A 19599-nucleotide genomic window follows, 5' to 3' on the forward strand; every position below is an offset into this window, starting at 1 on the left:
AAACATATGGAGTCTCTGTAACAACTTTTGTCTTCTGAAACAAAACACAGTAAGCAGGAAATATAAGAATTGATGTAGAGCATTGTGTGCTCCCCATGGTTGGTTTCCACAATGGAGGAGGCATGAGGGAATGACTGTAATGCTCTAAGGCAGAGCTGTGGTTGAGGAATCACTGATACGTTCCACTTTCTTTGTGTACTCTGAATATTGAAGATAGATTTTTAATATCAATAATTGGAATTCCGTGGATTTTTAATTCTCCGACTTCTGTGTGAAATATAATTATTGTTTTCCATAAGTTAAAAAAAATTTGGTTAAAATTCTTCCATCTTGATTTAAAATATTTTACCTATAACACTGTCTTCACTTTCTCTATTCTTCTCAGGACCCCTGAACAGTGCCCCAGCGTTGTTTCATTGTTGTCAGAGAGTTACAATCCTCACGTGCGTTATGGAGCTGCTATGGCCCTAGGCATCTGCTGTGCTGGTACCGGAAACAAGGTAAAGTCCAAAGCCGGTGGGGTCAGTTCTTTCCTGGCACCAGACTGTTTTCCCTCGCAGAGAAGTTTATGCATCCGCTGCAAAAATACAAGTGTGGTGTGATCTGTAAGAGTAAACTTGCCTCACAAAGCTTACCAGAACTTCCTTCCTCACTTTACTATGCTGGATTGCTCAAAGCCAGTTATGAACAAACCAGGGGAGCCTACCTGGCTCAGTTGGAAGAGTGTGTGACTCTTGATCTCGGGGTCATGAGTTGAACCCCGTGTTGGGTATAGAGAGTACTTAAATTTTTTTTTTAATTTTTTTTACTGTTTGTTTATTTTTTGAGAGAGAGACAGAGCTCAAGGAGGGGAGGAGCAGAGAGAGAAGGAGGCATAGAATCTGAAGCAGGCTCCAGGCTCTGAGCTGTCAGCATAGAGCCTGACACAGGGCTCAAACTCAGGAACCATGAGATCATGACCTGAGCCAGAGTTGGACACTTAACTGACTAAGCCACCCAGGTGCCCCAGAGATTATTTAAATTAAAAAAAAAAAAAATTAAAATTAAAATAGAACAAACCACATTCCATGGGGTGGCTATAATGGAGACATGCTGTTGAATTTCTCTTTGAGAGCATTGATTTCTTTCAAAAAAGAAAAAGATAAAATACTTTTTTCTTTAAAGAATTTGGTCATTTTAAATGGTAATTTACATGTTTAATTTTCATGATTAGTAGATTTACATGTTTAATTTTCATGATTTTGATAGAGAATCAAAATTCTCATATAAGAGCACCAAAATCAATCCACTTTGATTTCTTTTTTTGTTTTACTTTAAACAAATCACTTTAAGTGCCATTTGCCTGATCTCTCCTCACAAACATAACAGATAACCTGATATTTGTTAAGTTCTCAAAAGTGACAAAATAAGGAGTTGGGTTAGATAAGTAGATGATTGGAAAGTACAGTTTATCATGAGATTCATAAAGAAATGCACTCTTGCTTAAACAAGTATTCTTGATTTATAGCAGTGACCTAATAACATCTTTTGCCTTTCATAACACAGACGGACACACCTTGACCACTGCCCCAAACTAAACTTTTTTTTCCTTTTTTTGAGAGAGAGAGGGTGCAAATGAGCAAGGGGCAGAGAGAGAGAGAAGCAGGGCTCCCCTGAAGCAGAGGTCGAGCTCACTGGACCTGGGACTCAAACTCACGAACTGTGAGATCATGACCTGAGCCGAAGTCAGATGCTTAAGGACTGAGCCACTCAGGCGCCCCAAACTTTTTTGTTTTAATGGAGTGCCTGAGGGAATACAAACATAACGAGAATGAGAACATCTAGAACAAGAACATAATTAGGGTATGCTTCTGATGTCTTTACATCAGAGAGAAGGAGAACACTTTGAATGTTTATTCATTTTTGAGAGAGAGCATGAGCGGAGAGGGGCAGAGAAAGAGGGAGACAAAGGATCCAAAGCAAGCTCTGTGTTGACAGCAGCAAGCCCGATGTGGGGCTCGAACTCACAAACCATGAGATCGTGACCTGAGCTAGTCATACACTCAGCTGAGCCACCCCAGTGCCCCAGAAGGAATCATTTTTTTATCCTCTGTTGTCCAAACTAGATAAAATAAAACATAGGTATTTATTGATTGATCCAGGAATTAAATTTTAATTTGCTTGACTTTTTCTCAAATAAAGGGTACTAGTATTGGATACTAATAACTTTTCCTAGTCCTGTAAAATGTTACTGAAGCTAGGAATTAATATGGGCATTTTCACTACATGTGACAAGAATTACATAAAAATTTATAGAGAAACATTCCCTTCCAGTATTTCTCATTCATCTCCTTACCCTGCTTTATTTTTCATCATGGCACTTACCACCACCCAGCATATTTTTACATCTATTTATTTGTTGTCTATCTCCTCTCCACTGAATTGTAAGGTCCCTGAGAACACAATGTTCATTGCTGGAATCTAAGGTCAGACCTGGCACACAGTAGGTTTCAGTAAATATTTGTCAAACCAGTGATTGGGGGCTGGGGGGCCTGGGTGGCTCAGTTGGTTAATAGTCCAACTTCAGCTCAGGACATGATCTCACTTTTCATGAGTTCAAGCCCTGTGTCAGGCTCTGTGCTGACAGCTTAGAGCCTGGAACCTGCTTCGGATTCTTTGTCTCGCTCTTCTCTGCCCCTCCCCCACTCATGCGCGCGCGCGCGCGCGTGCTCTCAAAAATAAACAAACACATAAAAAATTTTAATTAAAAAAAATCAATGATGGGGTGGAGATCATTTAAGGATATGATAGTGAACAAGTTGGACATAGTCTGTCATCACAGAGATTTGTTTTTAAAATGCTTTTGTTTCTTTTGGGGGAGATTTCTTACATGAGAATATATCTGCAGTTTTATTGGAAATATCATTGGGTAGGGGCACCTGGGTGGCTCAGTTGGTTGAGCATCTGACTCTTGATTTCATCTCAGGTCATGAGATCATGGGATCCCAGGTCATGGGATCAAGCCCCACATTGGGCTCCGCCCTGAGTATGGCACCTGCTTAAGATTCTGTCTCCCTCTGCCCCTCTCCCCCAGTCACATGTGATATCTTTCTCTCTCTCTCAAAAAAAAATTTTTTTTAATAAAATACAAATATCATTGAGTATATAAAATACAGTTTATAGAAATTGGCCTTCATTTTTTTTTCTGGGATACATCTGTAAACAAAGGAAAAATATAGATGGATTTTTTCAAAGTATTTTCTCCCTCAGGTCTTCAGTAGACATTTATGGCAGGCCTCATAAGTTAAATATTTTAAATTAGATTTTTTTTCTTTCCAGATTATTCTAACCTTAATATGATATCTAGGAGCAAATGTTGTTTGAGACACAGCATCTGAACAAGTTAATTCAATGAGAAATTTTTATTACTCCTACTAAGCAAGTCTGCTTTGTTTCTAGATAGTTTGTGTGGTCTCCATATCAGTACCTATCTGACCAACATTTGGTGCTTTATATTTGGTTCTTAAAAACCTGAAACACCTGTTTATTCTAAAATATCTATCGTTGAGGTTATATCACATAGTTCAAAGACCAGGTTAGTGTCTTTTAACTTACAAGCTGGAAATTTGGTTATATTTGTATCATGACTATCTTAGAAACAGTATTGCCAACATTATGAGTAATAGTCGAAAAACTTACTCCTCTGCACAATGTCATGACATTTTTCAGTGAAATGGGGAGGAGAAAGAATACACTTACCTGGTGTGTATAGTATCTGTTAACAGCACTGATTTAAAATAAATAAATAAATCCACATGTAAAGAAAACTGAAATTGTTTTCCCAAGAAAAAGGATTTAACTTTTTCTTTCCTTGGCCTTGAAACAAATGATATTTAAGAAATTGTATATTATATTAAGAAATCAGTTTGATTATCTTGTAAACCCATTTCTCTGTTCCTCTAGATTTATACCTACCAAGGACCTTAGAAGGAATGTTATAACGTGGTACTTAACTAAGGTTCCACAGGGTGTTAATAGAAGTTAGTAGGGCAAAAGAGTTCTTGGTCAAATACAGTGGACAAATACAAAGTTCAAGTGATTTCTTTAATAAGGCTTTTTGGAGCTTTTGCTAGGATGTGTACATTTGCAGAGTATTTGATAAGCAGTATATATTTTGAATCTGTAAGAGGGGGTGATATATAGTACACAGGAACTCCCAAACTTATTTCACCAAGGAATCCTTTTTTTCATAGGACTGATTATTCTGAAGAATATGATTTTAGGGAAATCCTGCTAAATATCAATTTAATTTTTTAAGTTAGGTCTTATAAAATCATCAAAGACATTACCTTACCCTAGTATTTGAAGGAAGTTGGATACTTAATCCAGGCTTTGGGGTCAGACTAGCCTGGAGTCATTCTACTTGTATGACTTTGGGCAAATTTCTTAACCTTTCTTACTCTGTTTCTTTGTTTATAAAGATGGTTTTATGTTGTGGGTTTTTTGTTTGTTTGGGGATTAATAGAACTATATGGGATAACACATATAAAATATTGCTGTGCTTGGAAAATAATAGGTGTTTATCAAACATTAATCTCATTTTCTGTTACTTTGTTTTTGACTTCTTTTACTTCACAACAGGAGCGCTTATGTTCTATAAGCTTTGCACTTACCATCAATTGTATTGAAACGTAAAGCATACTCAGTTCCAGGTAGTCTTTAATGAACTTATTACAATGTTAGATGAAAATACTGACTTAGAATGACAGTAACTAATTTGAAAATCCAGCGATACAGCTTTATTTAAAGTTTTTTTAATGCTTTCAGGAGGCAATTAATTTGCTAGAACCGATGACAAATGATCCTGTGAACTATGTGAGGCAAGGAGCTCTTATAGCTTCAGCTCTCATCATGATCCAGCAGACGGAAATCACTTGTCCAAAGGTAAGCAAACAAAAAAACTCTATAGAAGAGAGCTGGTGCAGGCTTTTCTTTAGTAACTTATGTTCTTTTAAGGACATTTGTAACTCAAATATGATGAACACTGAACTCACAGGAAGTAAAAAGGTGTGAGAATGGGGAAACTTTAAATATGTAGTAATACTCCCTAAGTGCATTTTTAACAGATTGATAGTCAGTTTGTTAATTCAGCTATATAGCCATAATTGAAAAATTAAAACTTACAGATTGATGAAATCATAAAAATGAACTTTAATTTTTGCCTCCTGCTGTCCTTTTAAAATGTATTTAGTAGGATAATTGTTCCTCTGATACAGGATGCAAACTCAGGTGGTCCATGAGTTTTTGATCCCATCTTTCTAAGATAATAAAAAGTCTTACATTCACTTTATATGATATATCCAGTCTCAGTTTAGAAAATGAGTACATCCAGGGGCACCTGGATGGCTTAGTTGGTTAAGCACCTGACTCTTGATTTTGGCTCAGGTCATGATTTCATAGTTCGTGAGATCGAGCCCCGTGTTGGGCTCTGTGCTGGCAACACAGAGCCTGCTTGGGATTCTGTCTCTCCCTCTCCTGCTCACTGTCTCTCTGTCTCTCTCTCAAAATAAATAAACTTTATTTTTTTTTAATTTTTAACATTTTTATTTATTCTTGAGAGAGTATGAGCAGGGGAGGGGCAGAGAGAGAAAGACACAGATTTCGAAGCAGGCTCCAGGCTCTGAGCTGTCAGCGCACAGCCTGACATGGGGCTCAAACTCACAAACCACAAGATCATGACCTGAGCTGAAGTCACACACTCAACCAACTGAGCCACCTGGGTGCCCCAAAATAAATAAACTTTAAAAAAAAAAAAAAAAAAAAAGGAAGGAAAATGAGTACATCCAGACTCTTTTAGAGTGTCACTGCCCTCCTGGGTGATCTTTTGGGCAGAGTTTCACGTGGCTGCAGGACGGCCTTCTTTCCCTCTTGACCCCTTCTGTTCACATAGGCAGTCCTGCGTATTTACCCTTGTAGCTGGAAATATGGCTCTTAGTGCAGCTTCATCTGCTCCCTCCTCTCTGTCTTCCTTTCCCTCCTCTTCGTCCTACTCCCTCTCCACTAGTACCTCAATCGATAGCTAATGCCTCCTGTTTTTCATGTCAGATGTCAATGCACAGTGACCACTGATCATATTAAGCTCTCTAAGTGATCCCTCTGAAGCCCATCTTTAGGCTTGGAGTGAGGGGGAAAGACCCACAGAAATCCCCTTCACATATCCTGCCGTCCCGTTTTCTCAGATAAACCCTGTGGATGACTCCCCTCACAGAGACATCTATTTTAAAATTTCCTCATGACAATCCCCTAGACATCATGTGAAGAGTATAATATCTAATGTAAATTGGCACCTCAGCAAAAATGTTTCATTTTGTTCAGAAACAGAAAATGCGTAGATCTTATTCACGTGTACTATAACTTACCACGTTTACTATATTAAGTAGATGTGTAGAGCTTATGCACTAATTTCAGATCTTTTCGTTAACTTGAAATTAGGGTATTTAATAGTTTTGTGTTAATTTTGCTTCTGTTTGAGAAACAGTCAAAATTAACAAGTGGAAAAACCATTAGTATACTGTCTTCTGCCTCATCTGCCAAGTGTAGAACATCCTCATTTTCAGCAAAGTAGATTGATGGGGCGGGTGGAGAAGAGAAGAATTGCCAGAACTCATCGATGCTGGATTATTCATTCTCATTTTATGAAACTTTGTTTAATAGATTTCCATTTCTAAGCATTTGCTGTCATTTTTATTTCATTTATCCAGTGCTGCTCTTTCTGTCAAAATAATTTGTAAGACTTTCAAAAATTGTATTATTGCAAAAATAGAATCTAACTTCTCATTCTGTTTTAATAATATATTACTTCATATATTATACCTTTTAAAACATAAACATCTTTTCAAAGAGTCTGCATTTCCTTTTGGTTTTTATTTTTAAATATAGCAGTTATAGTATGAATAGTTTTCACATCTTTTATTTCTGTTTTTGATCTTCTGAGCTTTATCAGCTGGAGGTTATCCAATTGAGTTATGTCATTAAAGAAGGAAGTTTAGGCCATGGAATGCACCTCCCCTAATAGTAATATATAGATACTTATTCACTTTGACCTTGCATGTTGCTTTCATGTTATTTGTATTGTGAACAAGACAAATGTTTTACTATCTTTCCATCCTCTGCTGTAGGATTTTGTTGATTTTTCAATCATAAACTCTGCACCAACAATGGCAGAGTCCTTTGGAATGGGGGTGGGGTAGGATATAGGCTGTGTAGTTTGAAAAAGCATTCAACTATTCTAATAAATAAAACTTTCTCACATTTAGAAAAAGTGAAAAAATACAGAATTTAATTTGCATTTTTAAAATCATTCCATAAAATACTGTTGAACCAAGTCTTAGCTGATGTGAATACATGGGGCACACTTCCATCTTCAGATTGTACCAGAATCCTGAGTATTGATTAAGAATGTTGAAATGCAGTTAGAGCTGGTAGCCATTGCCATTAATGTAAACTCCACAGGGAAAGTTAAACGTATACCCTGCCAACTATGAAAGCAAAGCTGTGTATGGCAGTATAAAGCTCCAGTTTTCAGGAAACTCTATTCCTTAGAGGGAAACTGTTACTCAGCTCATGAATTCTAAAATTTAAGTTCTATTTCATTGTTTTCTGCTATTAAGCATGCAGTAAAGACTTTTGTGGACTGTCATTTATATCATTTCTCTTTTATCTGATAATTGCTAACAAGACAACTTGAGATTCTTTTGGAGTGGTATGTGACATTTTGCTGAAAAGAAAAAGCTGTTAAGCTTGAAGAGAAGTTCTCAAGATTATGAGTCCTAGTCACAAGGTTGCAAACTGGTGCATGAAATAAAGTGGAAGTAAAGTGGAGATCAAGTGCTAATTTCATCAAACTATAACCACCCCTCAAAGGAATCCAAAAGGGACATTTCTCAGTTTATGAAATGCACAATGAGACGTTCCAAAGGAAATGTTTTATGTAATCATGATATACATCACATCCATTTACAGAATGCTGTCTTAATGCTTAGTTTGATACGTTATGGTTTTGGTTTAAGTAATCTCAGTGCATCTTTGCTTTTCTTCTGCTGGTTTTTTGCTCACTCGCTCTCACCAACGTAGACCCAGGAACATGCATATACCCCTGGGTGATTACAAACCCAATTTAAAAAGCCTTTACACCAGACTCAGAACCATTTAACTAGAATAATGTACTTTTATAGGTCCTTGGAACTATTTTCTCTGAAGAACCCAACTCTACTCTTTATGAAGGATCTTTTATTTTCCTTATTAAATGAAATCTACCTTTAGCATTTTTGAACACATACATATTATCATATATAGAATCAGATAAAAATATCACAGTGTAGGAATAAAATATTTGGTGCTCTTCCTGGCCTAATATCCCCTGGCCTGAGGTTACCTGCTGGGGGAAAGCTTCTCCCACCACTGACAAGTACATTTTTGGCAGTAGGATCATGTTTGGCCAAGCTTGATAAGCTTTTGCAGTTCTAAAATCACAATTTAAGTAGATGAGGCTTTTGTGAAATATCATAGTAACCTAGAAGTATTTCTTTTCAACGTTTTTTTTTTGTTTGTTTTTGTTTTTTTTTTTGTTTTTTTTTTTTTGGGGGGACAGAGAGAGACAGAGCATGAACGGGGGAGGGGCAGAGAGAGAGGGAGACACAGAATCGGAAACAGGCTCCAGGCTCCGAGCCATCAGCCCAGAGCCCGACGCGGGGCTCGAACTCGCGGACCGCGAGATCGTGACCTGGCTGAAGTCGGACGCTTAACCGACTGCGCCACCCAGGCGCCCCAAACTAGAAGTATTTCTATGGAGAAAGTTTGAACGTCTATAGGATGAAATTATAAGAATGAAATTTTGTATTATAAGGTGATAGTTTACAGCATAACACATCTATAAGTAATAATATATATTACCATACTGTCACCTTAGGTAGAAACTTGGACTGTAATAGTGTCAGTGGTAATATAAAGCAAGGGCTGCAAGCAACTACCATAAGCAAAATAATACTCATAAAATTACGAAGGGAGCTAAAAACATCATTTGGCATATTGATAATGGGGAAATCATGGTAGCATTGACAATATCTTGAAAGAAGAATAAAGATCATTTTTTAAGCATGTTGAGTTTGAGATGTTAGCAAGTCAGCTGGAAATAAGATGAGAGCATAGGAAAAAAGTCAGAACCAAAGAGATTTGGGACTAGCCACAAAGAAATTATATAAGTCATAGCCCATTATCTGCAGTTCCAAAATCTAAAAAGCTCTGAATATTGAAGAGAGGTTTGTTTATTTTTAAGGACTCAATTTGGGGGGCATCTGGGTGGCTCAGTGAGTTAAGCGTTCGACTCTTGATTTCAGCTCAGGTCATGATCTCACATTGGTGCGGTCGAGCCCTGCATCGGGTTTCCTGCTGAGCATGGAGCTTAAGTGCTGGGGATTCTGTCCTTACCTCTCTCTCTCTCTCTCTCTCTCTCTCTGCGCCCCTCCCCCTTCCCCACTCATGCACTATTTTGCTCCATCAAAAACATAAAAATTAAAAAATTTTTAAGGACTCACTGGCTGCAGAACTTGACCTAATATGAACTCATCTATAGCCTTTATCCCATTTAGTGTTAATATTCAGTCATTTAGCTGCTTTTAAAATATTAATTTGTTTGATTATAACTTATTGCCCCCATGCTCCATTGAGAGTATTGCATAATGTAGGGTATATGTATAATGCTATCTTTCTGAATTCTGAATTCCAAAATTCATCTGGCCTCAAGGATTTCATGGAAGGAGTTATAGACCTCTAGTTTAAGTCATAAGAGGAGATGAAATCTCATGGAAAAGAAAAGAAAAACAACTTTAAAACTGATCGCCAATGTGCTGCTTTATTTCTGTATTTGGCAAAATAGAAGAAAATTGAAAGGAGACATTCCCAGGTGATAAGTACCAACAGAAATGACCCCAAAAAACTTTATTCCCTTCTCCCCATTTTTTTTCCTGAGAGTGATTTCCCACCCCCCCCCAGCCGTATAAGGTATAGAGTTAAAAATATGATGAATGTTAAAAATGCATGAATTTGGAAAAGGTAGGTTTTTAGATAATCATGCCCAGTAGAAAGCATGGATCACAGGATTGCCTAGAGTTTAATTGTCTTTTCTGTGAGATTATCTAATATAAAATGGGAAATAAATATGCTTTTCTCCCACAAATTCTACTTTATATGGGGGCGCCATACTATGCATAACAGTGAAATTGAAACAGAAAATCATGATCCTAACTATGGTTGCAATTAGTTTTTTTGTGATTACAAGCAAACCAGGCATTTCACCCATCTTACTTCAGTTTCACATCTGTAAATAGAGGGAGTACATGATCTCAAACTTGCCTTTCAAATTTAAGATAACTGCCCTCACCTACTAAAATAATTTTTTTAAGATTTTTTTAAGCTATTTATTTTGAGAGACAGAGAGAGCAGCAGAGGGGCAGAGAGAGAGGGAGGGAGAGAATCCCAATCAGGCTCCACACCGTCAGTATGGAGCCTCACACAGGGCATCAACTCATGAAACACAAGATTATGACCTGAGCAGAAATCAAGAATCAGACACTCAACTGACTGAGCCACCCCAGTGGCTGAGCCACTGAGCCACCTCAGTGCCCCAAAACGATAATGCTTTCTGAAGAATCATAAACATGAGAATTAAGTTACTGCTGCATAAGTAATAAAATGTGAGGGGGGAAAAATGTTTAAATGATAAACATAAAAGTAGCTCTTTAAGTAATGTACTTAATAGTAATTGGATAATCCTGTTATACATTTGTGTTGATTTTTTTTTTTTACCAATCTTTCAGTTTCACTGAATGTTTTCCTATTGTTTTGGGTGTAGTTTTATATTTAAATTCTTCCTCATAATGTACATACAGTGCTTTGTCCAGTGTTTCTTTTTATAAGATCATGACATATTTCATAAACCTTTAGCACATAAAATTTCCATCCTATATAAGGTAATGTAAGTGTTCATCTAAAATAAGTTCAGAATCAAAGGAATTTGGCCTGTTGAACCAGAGTAAAAGCATCAAACCTTAGGATTTGTAAAACTAGAAGGGAATTTTACAATGATCTAATCATGCTGGGTTTTATAGTTAAGAGAAAGTAAGACCGATAGAAATGGCTTACTAATGGTTAGTGCTAGGTATTGGCAGAGTGACTTCATTGTTTTTCCCATCACCTTTTATTGCTGCCTGTGAATAAAAAATGAGAAGCGTGTTTAAGGAATATTGTTTTGTTAGCAGTATTAGGTTCCCGAGATCATAGTCAAGGGGGACTGGTAGGATTCTGCCCTAGTATGGTAGGATGGCCATGCTATTGAAGTCAAAAATGCCTTTTACACATTACATTACATATATATTTACATCAGGTAGTCCTAACAGCAGCCGTGTAAGGTGTAGGCACTCTAATCCCTGTAGGGATGACGAAACTGAAGCTCATAAAATCTAAGTAGCTTACCTAAACAGCTTATTGGAGCAGAGATATTTATAAGCCAGGGTTGTCTGATTCTAGATTACCCTGCACTGTATCACAGTGTGGCCTCTAAGACCGGCAAGTGAAGAAGGGAAGAGATTCTGAAAGAATATGTAATGCAGATAAAGTCATAATATATTAGGAAACTCAAATTCAATATTTTCTGCTTTTGGCAGATTTGGGGAGCTCCCTGATTATGTGCTTCTTGAACAAGCAGACTTCCTGGGTGCCTACCACTTGAAAAGCACTGGTGGGAAAACAGAGAAGTGTAAGACCTGGAAGAAGTGTAAAATAGTTCCTTTGTTGTCACCCAAACAGATTTAAAGGAATCGCAAATACATTGATAATATTTATTTTACAAACTTTATTTTTTTAATTGTAAAAGTAATATATATTAATTTTAGAAAATATAGAAAAGAATAAAGAAACAAACAAAATTACTGGGTATCCCATCCTAAGTTAGCACATGTTCCATTTTGGTGTTTTTTTGATGAGACTAATTATTGTGACATGTTCTCAAAAAATTAATATGTGTGCATATACACTAAATCCAAAATATACCTCACACAACTTCAGTAAAGGGTAGTTTATTTGAAGATAGAATTGAAGGATTATGCCTGCTAGTAGTGGTTATGGTAAGCCAAATAGCTGTAATTCACAGTACAATGAAGTCCTCAGTGTTTGCTTGAACTGTTTAAGCCTACTGACTAACCGTGGTGCGATATGAAATCGCATTCAGCATTCCCATGAGTGTGAATCATCCACTGTGGAATGAGGATTGAAAACAGAACTTGTACTCCCACACAAGGAAAGTCATAACACCCATGATTTCAGCCATGGAACTTTTCTGCTTTCAAGTCTGGTTTATATCTCTCTCTCTTTTTAAATGTTGTAAAATTCAGAACTCAAGTTTCATTATAATTTGAGCAATCTATTCCCTGTTCTGAAACGACACCGCAAATGTATAGAATTTGACTATAATTCTTTTTCTTGTTCATACAGGTGAATCAGTTCAGACAGCTGTATTCCAAAGTTATCAATGATAAACATGATGATGTCATGGCCAAGTTTGGCGCTATTTTGGCCCAGGGCATACTGGATGCAGGTAAATGTTAAATCTTCCAGATGTGTTAATCTATTTAAACTAAATCTATTGAAGTAATAACTATGTGCTCTATGACATAGTAGAAATTGAGTCTGGGGGAAATTATTCCTGTAGAAAATGTGGAGCCTAGAATTCATAGAAATACTTTAGTAGAGTTGTTAAGCGTGCAGACTGTTAGGGTTTGAGTCCCAGGCCCTTTATAGTAGTAGCTGTATAACCTTGAGAAGTTTTCCCCCATGTTTATATTCTTGTCTTGTAAAGTCTACCTTGTGGTGTTGGGAGGGTTAAAAATCCATGTAAAGCTTTTAAAACAGTACCTATCACTTAATAAAGTGCTCAGCGTGGATTTTTTTTTCTCTAATTTTCTTAGTATATATCAATTTGAAACAAGTTGACACTGGAAAGATTTTGAGGAAAAAAAATAGGTTTTAGACAAATTCTAGCAGCCAAATCATCTTAAAATAGGATGTATGGAATATTTACCTAATAAATACAGAGTGTAACCGCCATCTAGCTCCTGAATTCACACTCTTCACCTCTACATTATGCTTGATGTCAGAGACAGGCTACCCTTCCAAGGTAGAAGCGTGTGCTCTAGTACCTGGATCTTTGCTAATTTGAAAGCTGTGAAGGATAGTATCTCAAGGTTTTCATAACAGTTCTGTTACTCAATATTTTCTCAAATTGATTAGCCATCTGTATATCTTCTAATGAAAACACTCTCAGCCATAGCTACTACAGTCAGTCTTTTCTTGGTCAACTAGAAATGCATGTATATTTCTGTAGGAGGTCAGGAAAAGAAGTTGCAGTCCTTTTATGTCTTTAAAGTTTTCTTAGTCTCTCCAGGTTTTCACTTGCTGAGAGTGTTTTCTTGATTATATTTGCCAGAGATTTCTTTTTATGTTTCTTTGCTGATGCTACTTTTTTTCCTCCCTAAATTCTTTTCATTTTGCTGAAATCTTTTATTTGCTTTTTCTCTCTTGTCTTTTTCTCTCTTTTTTCTCTCTTTTCTCAGGAGTTAGTTTTTTTTTGTTTTTTTTTTTTTCCTAAATGTTTGAGGCAGATAGTCTTCTCTTTTAATCCATTGTCACATGGGGGTTTTTGTTTTGTTTTCATTGTCCAAAAAGAGTTTTTTGCTTAAATTTTTAGTGGTTAAGGCACAATTTATTTGTGTCTTTTTAATTTGAAGACAGTTCTTTGTAGCTGTGTATAAATAAGGAAAATACTCCATAGGTACTTAAGTAAAACATTTCAGTTCTCAGTGGTATCGATTCTCTCCCATATATGAATAATACAGACATTGGCATGTCATAATTTCTTCTTCCTTATTCTTCATCGCCTTCTAATATTTTTATATTGTCATGGTTTATAACGTTTACATCCTCTTGTGAAATTGTAATTCTTACAGTTTAGTCTTAGTTCCATATTTGAATGGATTCAGTGCTCATCACCATTTCTTTAATTACTGCTGCTTTTTCCTGGGTATCTGTACTACGGCTTGACACTTAATTGGCTGGATTTTATCAGTCCCTAGTTTACATTCAGGTTCACTTTCTTTTTCTTTCAATTTCATTAATTTCTTTTTTTTTTTATTTTTAGAGAGAAAGAGTGCACAAGGTGGGGAGAGGGGCAGAGAGAGAAAGAGAATCCCAGGCAGACTCCATGCTCAGAACATAGCCTGACATGGGACTCGATCCCACAACCCTGGGATCGTGACCTGAGCTGAAATCAAGAGTCGGACGCTTAACCGACTGAGCCACCCAAGCATCCCATATTCAGGTTCACTTTCTATGAGTTTTGACAAATGCATAAATATATATCCGCCATTACATCATACACAATAGTTTCACTGTCCTAAAAATCCTCTGTGCCACCTTTTCATCTCTCCCTCCTTTCACACAGTCCCTGGCAACCCCTGAACTTTTTACTGTCACTGTAGCTTTAGTTTTTCCTTGTCCAGAGTGTTGTATAGTTGGAATCATACAGTATGTAGCCATTTGAGATTGGCTACTTTGGATAATTGGTTTTTAAGTAGGGTTTAGGAGTAACATTTTACTATTCCATAATCTTCTATGTATTCATTTATTTTTTTAGCTGCAGTTTTTGAAGTTTGTACTTTTACACTCCAACCCTTTACTTGTTCATTCAGAGCTACTACGGTTTCTTGCTGGTTTCTGCTATATCAGAGTTGTTTTTTAAGAATTAGGGGAAAATAAGGGTGCTTGGGTTGGTTAGTCGGTTGAGTGTGTGACTCTTGATTTCAGCTCAGGTCAAGCAGCTCAGGCCTGCTTAAGATTCTCATTCTCTCTCTCTCTCTCTCTCTCTCTCTCTCTCTGTCTATTTCATGCCCACACGCGTACTACCTCTCTTGCTCTCACTCTCTCTGTCTCTCCCTCTCTTGCTCTTTCTCTCCCCCACTCCTCCTCCCCTCCCTCTGCCCCTTTCCCCCACTCTGCCCTCTCTCTAAAATTAGAAAAAAAAAGGGGCGCCTGGGTGGCGCAGTCGGTTAAGCGTCCGACTTCAGCCAGGTCACGATCTCGCGGTCCGTGAGTTCGAGCCCCGCGTCAGGCTCTGGGCTGATGGCTCAGAGCCTGGAGCCTGTTTCCGATTCTGTGTCTCCCTCTCTCTCTGCCCCTCCCCCGTTCATGCTCTGTCTCTCTCTGTCCCAAAAATAAATAAAAAACGTTGAAAAAAAATAAATAAATAAAATAAAATAAAATAAAATTAGAAAAAAAAAACAAAAAACTGGGGGAGGATAATTCTCTTGTTTTGGCTTCATTTCGCTGTCTTTACTGGAAGTCCTTTCTCTCCCCTCTTCCTTACTCTTTCAGGCCTTTCTCCCTTCACTTCCTTTTGTGAATATCTCTTTGAATTGTTATGGACCCGTCAAGTTTTGATGCTTTTTTTGCATTTCTCTTTTTATTTATGTTTTTTGCCTTACTTATTTTAGTGTCATTTAGTATATAAAGGTTCTGTAGTGTCGTGTTCACTATTACAAGCATAATTATTCTGTCACCCCTTTCTACTTTGTCAGTGTCCTGTCCCCCTACAAACTGGGCTGCAACTGCATTAGAAAAAATGTATAGTCATGTATTCTGGCTCTCAGAAGTTAGTGGTAATGGAGAAAATCTGGAGGGCAACTTCAAAGGAATGACTGAAATTTGAGAATTCACTCAACGATATGGTCTCTTCGGGGAGAAAAGCCAAAAATTAAGGTTTATGGTTGAAGTTTGCAAAACTGTGTAAACACTATCAATAGGACAAACTCTTTCTTGTTTTGTAGTAAATCTCCCGACTGTTAGAACAGAAAGCTAGTTTAGTTTCTAAGTCTGAAGAAAATGGGTTTCATTGAAATAAAAGGGAATTCAGCTTCAAAACTTAAATCAAAGATCACATTCTTTAGGAAGCCTTCCCCTCTGCTCTACCCTGCCCAGCCTCATGTTGGGGTAGGTGCCAAGGCATGCTTAGCTGTATGTTCTCACTAGTGCACAGGTTTCTATCCTAATGCTTGCTTGCTCTGGTCTAATTATGTAGTTATCTGTCTTCCCCACTAGACTAGAGACTCCTCAGGATCGCTTTCAGCATTTTGTTCAAGATTCTCAATGTATATTGTAAGCATTCAGTGAATGGGGGAGGTTGAGTAGAGAAAAGTACAAGCAGACAATAAATGTGTATAACTCATTCCTGTTGGAAAAACAAAGTACACCTGATTTTTTTTCCAGATAAAATCTAGGTTATTTGGTTGAACAATTGAACCCCAATTCTTATAAAGAATTAAAGTGCTTTTTAGTGTAGTAGAATTAGTACTTCCTGACTCTAATGTGGAGGCATCTGGGAGAGACTGAGGTTTAAAGAAGTGAAATGTATGGGGCGCCTGGCTGGCTCACTTGGAGGAGCATGTGACTCTTGATCTTGGATAGTAAGTTTGAACCCGTGTTGAGTATAGAGATTACTTAAAAATAAAATCTCCAAAAAAAAAAAAAGTGAAATGTGAGCAGTAGGGATCCAGAATTGGAATTCAATTAGGATGGTGACTAGGTACAGACAAGCGCCATTTATAGGTTATGTTATATAAACTAAAAGATTGGGGTCTCAAAGTTCTGGGGTCCAGCACTAATACTTTATATAGAGTCTTCAACACAGTAGCCTGTGGGCCACCACATCGGACTTAAACACGGTTTGTTTTGTGTGCCTAACAAAATGTGCAAAATATTGGACAAAATCCAGATTCTAATCTGCTTTTAAAAACAAAATTACCTAGTGACCCTGGACCTACACCCTTGGTAACATGTCCTCTCTAAATATGACATGAGCTTTCCATTTGCCTCAATTTCCCATTGCTTCCAATCCAAGTTTTCTTATTTGTTTGCCTGACTGGTTCCTAAAGGCATTCAACTTTTCAGCCCCTATTAGCCTTAGATTCTTAGTCTTTCAAGGGCCCAATAATGATCCAGGTGTCTAACTGATGGTTGGATCTTCACTCTTGTTCACTAGTTTTCAAACTGTTTCTCTGCACTCCTTCAAGGGATAGTCTAGGGCATGTGGCAAGGAATGGGCGAACAGGACAGGCTCTGAGCCATAATACTGTCTACAGCCCAAACTTCTGATTACATAGAATTGGCTCTGGTTTCATTGTTTCACATATTGTGTGTCCTCAAAAAATTTCATCTGAATCAAGGATTAGAGATTAAAATTTTTCTTTTGTTAGTGATAGTACTCTAGTTCAAGTGCTCAAGTTCAAACCTTCATATTGCCAATGGGAAAAGAGACTTTAAGAGGTAAAGTCATTTGTCCAAGGTCATAAGGCTAGTTAAAATGTTGGAGCAATCTACTATCAGACATAACTAAAGCAGAAAGAGTAAAACTAAGCAAACAATATCTGCCTCTTGCCTCTTTGCTATTGTTTGCAAATATGTGTACTGAAATTTTACTTTTTGTTAGCATTAAAAGCCCCAGTGTAGAATGTAGATTAATATTTAATTTAGTGGGACACCTGGGTGGCTCAGTCAGTTAAGTGTCCAACTTCAGCTCAGGTCATGATCTCATGGTTTGTGGGGTCGAGCCCCACATCAGGCTCTGTGCTGACAGCTCAGAGCCTGGAGCCTGCTTCGGATTCTGTGTTTTCGTCTGTCTGCCCCTCCCCCACTCAACGCTCTGTCTGTCTCTCTCTCTCAAAAATAAATAAACATTAAAATTTTTTTAATATTTAATTTAGCATTCAGTTTTTATATCCTTTAGGCTTCGTTTTTGGAAAATGCCTACTTATACAGAATGAAGGTCTACAGCACTTCAGTTTTGGAGACCCTAGATAATTCACTGGCTAACAAACTCCAGCTACTCCATATAATATTTTGTGAACTGTATGCTTAAAATAATCACCAAATGCTTCCGTAGTGCAGTGCTTAGAAATCTTTATTATGGCCCTACTGGTTTCATGTTCATGGTTTCTCTCTTTTTCTACAGGTGGTCATAATGTCACAATCTCCTTGCAGTCCAGGACTGGGCACACCCATATGCCTTCTGTAGTTGGCGTCCTTGTCTTTACCCAGTTCTGGTTCTGGTTTCCTCTTTCACACTTCCTGTCATTGGCTTATACCCCTACCTGTGTCATTGGCCTTAACAAGGACTTAAAGGTATGTTTGTAAGACTTCACGTTTATAGTGTGTCTTCTTCACTGTATCCTACCTAATCACCCACTCAAAAGGATTTTCATGAAATTTTAAAGATGAATTGGCATCTCACCAATATTTGTTTCCCTTCAAATTGAGTCATCACCTTGTTGAGTGGAGTGTGTCAGTGGAAGTTTTGAAAATCAGGTTTCCTTACTAACTGTGTAACCTTGGATGAATCAGTTGAGAGGGAATGGTAAGAGAGGAGACAAATTTAAAAATACGAAAAGGTTTTATAGCTCGCTCTTACCAATTTTATTTAATACTGAAGTTCTGTAAGAGCCATTGAAGGATTTCATGCAGATAAATGACATGATGAGGTTCGCGCTCTAGAAACCTCATTCTGGTATCCGTGGAAATCCATTACAGTGAATGCTATTGCAATCATCTGGGCAAGGAAGAAAGAGGACCTGAACTAAATCTTAATACGGAGTGAGGCTTTGAGGCAGGGCCATGTTTCAGAGTTGTATTATGCTAGAGTATTTGATGGAAGAAAGGATTATTTCTAAAGGGAAAAGCAAAATAGGAGGATGTCTCTTTGGTAGTGGCAGAAAACAAGACCAACAATGAGAAGCCAAGGAATCTGACAGAGAGAAACTAGTCACATAAGTCAAGGACTGGAAGTGATACATCCCCTGTCATCACACCGTCCATGTTTTTTTTAGTGGGGTTTGTGCTTAGGTCTTTCCTAATCCTGTGGCCTGATGATTCACCTTCTTGTTCTTCCATCTTCTCAGAGCCTTTTGACCTTCAAATAACTCTTAAATCTGGTCATCACTTCTGTTAAAATGTTCTATTAAATTTTCAAAGTGGAAAAATTTGGGACCAGAAAATAGCTGATGAAGATTGAGTATTTCATCCAATTGACTCCTTCCCCCCCCCCCCCCCGGTATAGCTATACAGTCATTTATCCTTTAAGTATTTCAATATAAAACTACTCACATTTGTAAATATTGAGCAAATATTTGTAAATATTCTTTCCAAACAAGAATCTTTAGGTTCCCCAGTCCCTAACCTTTAACCTTTAACATTGTGGTGAAGCATCCTGTATAATCTGTAGGGACTTTTCCCTCTAGCACACAATCTTCTGATCTCTGTTTTCCATTCTTTACAAGGGAAGTAGAATGAAAAAGACAAGATTCCAAGGGTGCTAGGGTGGCTCAGTCATTTGAGCGTCTGACTCTTGATTTCGGCTCAGGTCATGATCTCAGAGTTTTGTGAGTTTGAGCTCCGTGTTGGGCTCTGTGCTAATAGCGCAGAACCTGCTTCAGATTCTCCCTCTCTCTCTCTGCCCTTCACTGC

General features: G+C 37.6%; 1 protein-coding gene across 1 annotated transcript in view; it reads left to right on the forward strand.

Moving 5' to 3' along the window:
• PSMD1 (proteasome 26S subunit, non-ATPase 1) overlaps nt 1-19599 on the forward strand; it is a 95315-nt gene that overhangs the window by 63499 nt on the left and 12217 nt on the right. The window contains exons 17-20 of the mRNA XM_030324987.2: nt 386-500; nt 4807-4923; nt 12526-12628; nt 18092-18261. Coding sequence (XP_030180847.1) covers nt 386-500; nt 4807-4923; nt 12526-12628; nt 18092-18261 — 505 coding nt within the window. The remainder of the gene's footprint in view (nt 1-385; nt 501-4806; nt 4924-12525; nt 12629-18091; nt 18262-19599) is intronic.

The sequence above is a fragment of the Lynx canadensis genome, chromosome C1, assembly GCF_007474595.2.
Source record: "Lynx canadensis isolate LIC74 chromosome C1, mLynCan4.pri.v2, whole genome shotgun sequence".
Lineage (NCBI taxonomy): Eukaryota > Metazoa > Chordata > Mammalia > Carnivora > Felidae > Lynx > Lynx canadensis.